We start from the raw sequence: 4,960 nt of genomic DNA on the forward strand, positions 1-4,960 counted from the left end.
TTCTTTGATGCTTAACTCTGCTTCTAGGATAGACATGTTTAGTTAATGACAAAGTGAAGTAACAGAAACCCAATTTATCCTTACATCAACTTTTTGAGACAGTTTCACCAACAGCTATCTAGTTTTTACCAAAAGAAACAAAATTTAGTTGCGTTACAAATAGTTCAGCTCTTGTGCTTCCAATGCTAGTCATCTTTAGTCCCGATTCTATTGCCCGGGACACTTGAAGTGCCAAAAAAGAACACTATTTTGGCAGAAACACTTTCTAAGATGAACACAGATCTTAGCTCCTTTTTTTCCAAACACATTTTCAGGAGGTAAAAGAATTGCTGTAAGGTGCATGTTGTGCAAATCATAGCTTGTGCATTGACACAAATTTCAGCGAAATGTGGGAAGATTGTTGTCTCTTTGGGGTAACAGTTGTTCAGTGTTCTAAAGTGGTGGTGACAGTAAGGTACAGGGTATCACACGGATGTTTGTTTCTATTCCTGCTCTCCCACTGCAGTTTCAATTGCTTCTGCATCTTCAGTGTCCAACTTGGCGATCTTTTTCCCTGTGGGAAGACAAACCGGTGAAAGAATGTTAGTGAAACAAAAATAGTTTGTAGTAACAAACAAAATAGTTTGTAGTAACAATAATTGCAGCTAGATGTCAGCTAGATGAACTAGAAGTTGAACTGGTAAATATCGCCTTGAGTAAAGGATGTGGCAGAGTCCATCATAAGTAGGTGAATCCCTCTTGATTGTGTATGAAGAGAACTCGAACTCACTTACCTCCCTGGAAAACTATTCACAGAGGTAACAATGCTTATATATATGTTTATTAGGAAACTCCATTACTGAAACAACATGTGCATACTAATTTTCCTGGAGCCCTTTACATCACAAAGTTAAATGTGACTCCTTAAATAGTCAGATAAAGGGTAATGGTAAGTGAGTCCAACCTACCGAAGTGGTCCTGTATCTTGCTGAGCTGTGACATGGAGCGCGGCCCGTCCACCATGTTGATGGCGAGGCCGTTCTTGCCGAAGCGCCCCGTCCGCCCGATCCGGTGCAGGTAGTTCTCACAGTCCGGCTGCCCGTACTGGTCCACGGGGATGTCAAAGTTCACCACCAAGGTCACCTGTTCAATGTCAATTCCTAAGAATAGAAAAGGTAAAAGTCTCATTTAGTGTTTATATTTTTGGATGCAGTTCTAAGATATCATCTTGTCATGCATATTGACATGAACTTGGCAGGCTGATTAACAAGCCTTTGTAAAACTGAGGCAATCTATGTCTAGTAACTGATAGTTTGATAAGTGTGGGAATATATTATGAAATACTTTATCCTGGAGAAACAAGTTGAACATTTTTGTCCACAAATCTGCAGCTGGGATCTCCAGTTTAAGTCATTGGTAGGTGTTGATGGTCACTTTTTATTTTCTACACCACGCATGATTAGATTAGCATATCTAAGTTATTAATTGACTATTGATAAATTGCACCAAAAAGTAATTACTCAAGCAACTGGATATGGTTTTGGAAACGGTCAGACATTTTGGATAGAATCCACTATCCTTCGTCAGTGACACTGAAGTGATATCGAAGAAACAGGTCTTTTATACTTTTAACTATGAATGAAGACAATTTCAGATGTCCAATAGGAAACGTTGTTAGACAATTCAGATAGTGTATCTTATTACCTGGATGTCTAACCTACATCGACGTATTGATAAATTGATTAACAGTTGCTGACCTCTTGCACACAGGTTTGTGGTGATGAGTACTTTCTCCTTGCCGTCCCTGAAGCGGTTAATCACAGCGACTCTCTGTTCTACCATCAGCTCTCCCGTCAGCAAGGCGACCGCGTGGCCGTCTCCTTTCATCTTCTCTGCAAGCCAGGCTGCCGTTTTCCTCGTCTGGGTGAAGATGAACAGTGGTTATTGATAATTGTAGTTATTGGTTAATAAAATCTGTTATATCAGCAGTTCTCCAGTCAGCAGGTCTATGGCATCTCCAGTTTTCCTTGTATGGCAATGAAAAGTAATTATCAATCATTTCCCGGTATCAATCATAAACCCAGCTCTCCAGTCAGCAGGGCTACAGAGTGTTCATCTCCCCTTTCCTTCTTTGCAAGTCAAGCCAATGTTTTCCTCGTCTAAGGACCACACAATTATGAATCATTGGTCATTGCAGAATTGACACTGACCAGTAGCACAAGAAGCACTGTATTCTTGTAGTTTCAATCAAATTCCTAATTCTGATTTTAAGTAGGCCCACATGTTTCAAACCATAAAAATCTTTCCTTAGCACATATTAAATGTCAAAATGCTATCTACATCCGAGATGGAATCTGATACACAGTTTAGACATAACTTGATAGACTATTGTTATCAGATACTCACATGACAGAAGATCATACACTGCCCTATAGACACCACGCCGTAGATGTTGGACAGGGCGCGGAATTTCGCCTCTCGGTTTTCACAGCTGACGTAGTACTGTTTGATGTTGTCCAGACTCTCTTCTTCCCGGCGCAACCGGATGATAACCGGGTCTGGCACAACCACCTGCAGAATAGGGAGTACTGGTTAGTTTTTAACCAAAACTTTCATTTTAGTTGGGACAGCATTGTTCAGCGACACCTAGCTGCAGTGTGGAATAGAACCAGTCAGTACTGCCTGAGGAAGGTGACAGACGGTTACTGAAACGTCAGCTTTAAGTTATGTCTTGGTTGTTAACAAAGAACATTAGTATCCAAGACTTTCACCAATCTTACAGTCCCGGTATTAGAAGCCCTAACTTAAAAAAATATGAAATTTTTCTATTTCCAGACATTACAAGCTTGAACCTAAATTCCTGTCGTCAAAACTTACTTCTCCAATTGGGTCCAATACAGTTAAGCTTATTTGTTTTGATGTCTCAGACTTTGCTTCAGAAAGTTCTAGTGCAGGGATTAGGTCTCATGGAACTTTGCTTTTTGAGTAACGTCGTTAACAAAAACAACATTGAAGCTTGAAGCTGTAGTAAACACCAAATAAACTAGAGTTCGGCGACCTCATACCTCCATGAAAATTTAGAGCTTTCGTAAATTTCATGCAATTGACTAACACATTAACATAATTTATGCATGGTATTTTTCATCATGTACTAACGTACACATGTCACAATTATAAAATTCCCATTATTAATCATAAAGCGTTTTTGCAATTTTTACATAAATTATGCAAATAAGTTCCTCATTACCATATTTGGTATCTGCTTATATTCCACCTATCATAGTTAAAATGTATTACATTTATTGAAGTCCAGTTATTGAAAACAATGGAATTATACAATTTCCTCATTAATCATGCAAATTAATTCCTCATTTGCATAAAATGTATATCATTATGAACATCTTTGCATAAGGTAACCGCATGCCTAATATGATGCCAATCCATCAATCCTTTCTGCAGTTATCCTCTTTAGAATGTCTGACAAAAACGCCCCTGCAGTTCCGCAATTAAATGTTAGGGGGCTGAAACCTGCCCCACTTTGTCATGACACTGCAAGCTATCTACCAGCCAAATGTCAAGACCATATCACATCCAGGACAAGAGATACATTGAAAAAACTGCCATGATATAATATCCTCATTAATTATGCAAATATACTCCTATTTTGCATAATTGGTATTTAATCTTGTACAAAATTGTCTAAGGTACCTATATACCAAAAATGATGAAAATCCGTTGTTCCCTTCTTGAGTTATCCTCGTCAGAAGTTTTTGACAAAAATGCCCCTGCTATTCCCAAACTAGACGCTAGGGGGCCCAAACTTACGTAATTTTTTCCTGAGCACAAGAGCTATCTAATGCTCAAAAATCTTGACCATAGCATGTTCAGAACACCGAGATGGCAAAACCGGAAGTTGCGCTGCAGTACCAAGGCCACACACCAGGGGGCCCAAAATTGACCTTGACCTTCGTCTTCCCAACCCCTACCTACATACCAAATATCATCGTAGTCCATCAAGAGGTTCTCAAGTTATGATGACCACAAATATGCGGACACACAGACACACACACAAACACACACACACACAAACACACAAACACACACACAGACACACTCAAAACTATACCTCCATTTTTTCATGGAGGTAACTAAAGTATGTGTTGAACCCACCTGTGCGAAGGCCATGACGGGGTCATCGTAGGTCGCTGAGAACAGCAGCATCTGACAGGATCTACCCAGGTTTCTATGGCAATGGCACAAACAATCAACAAATAAAGAATTTGAAGCGAATAGTTTTGATAAAAACATTTCCATCTTTTTACCTACTACTTTTACCCCCTTACTCCAAATCAAGTTTATCATTTTTCTTTTGGAAATAAATCCAAAGAAATAAACCTACTGGCTTGGTGAGAAACATCAGATTACTAAAGAACTGATCACATGACCACCCACCAATCCCAGCCAGCCTACCGCCCGACCCAAACCGCCCGTGTCGCCTGTCCTGTCCATCCTTTATCGCGAGGCGATGGCTCCCGACCACGCGACCCAAAGAGACCGTTTTGCTGTGTGTCTGCCCTTACAGGGGGAGAGCTGTGCTGGAGTCTCCCCCCAAGATTCAGACAAGTTGGCCGGGCAGAGGCGCACGGCTGGGGGAGTGGACTCACATGAGTAAGGTATCATCATATGGATCTCACCAAGTATACAAAATGGATTTGACTTGATTTAACTATTCTTTAAATTACACAGATGAAATATACGGGGGAGTGGACTCACATGAGTATGGTACCATCACATGAAACTCACCAAGTCTACAGAAACCTAAATTTTTTTCCAAGTATTGCAAAGGAGAATTGAGGCCTATTTTGCCCCTGAAGTTTTAGCTGGTATTTTATGTCATTGGTATCCTCTACAGTCGACTCCAGCGATCCACGCATGACATGCTCCTGCTCCGTGTCCCTCTTTCTTTCTTTTCTCTTTTTTT

At 40.3% G+C, this 4,960-nt stretch overlaps 1 protein-coding gene and 1 non-coding gene across 2 annotated transcripts in view; both read right to left on the reverse strand.

Moving 5' to 3' along the window:
* Window positions 1-479: 479 nt before the first annotated feature.
* The window catches only part of LOC118430872 (ATP-dependent RNA helicase DDX19B-like), an 11,039-nt gene continuing 6,558 nt past the window's right edge, over window positions 480-4,960 (reverse strand). The window contains exons 7-11 of the mRNA XM_035841907.1: window positions 4,150-4,222; window positions 2,386-2,550; window positions 1,737-1,899; window positions 948-1,139; window positions 480-553 (exon numbers count right to left, since the gene is read on the reverse strand). Coding sequence (XP_035697800.1) covers window positions 483-553; window positions 948-1,139; window positions 1,737-1,899; window positions 2,386-2,550; window positions 4,150-4,222 — 664 coding nt within the window. The 3' untranslated portion in view covers window positions 480-482. The remainder of the gene's footprint in view (window positions 554-947; window positions 1,140-1,736; window positions 1,900-2,385; window positions 2,551-4,149; window positions 4,223-4,960) is intronic.
* LOC118431198 lies at window positions 4,391-4,667 on the reverse strand. The gene has a single exon (XR_004832948.1). It is a non-coding gene; the product is annotated as a small nucleolar RNA U85 (small nucleolar RNA).

The sequence above is a fragment of the Branchiostoma floridae genome, chromosome 14 (assembly GCF_000003815.2).
Source record: "Branchiostoma floridae strain S238N-H82 chromosome 14, Bfl_VNyyK, whole genome shotgun sequence".
NCBI lineage: Eukaryota > Metazoa > Chordata > Leptocardii > Amphioxiformes > Branchiostomatidae > Branchiostoma > Branchiostoma floridae.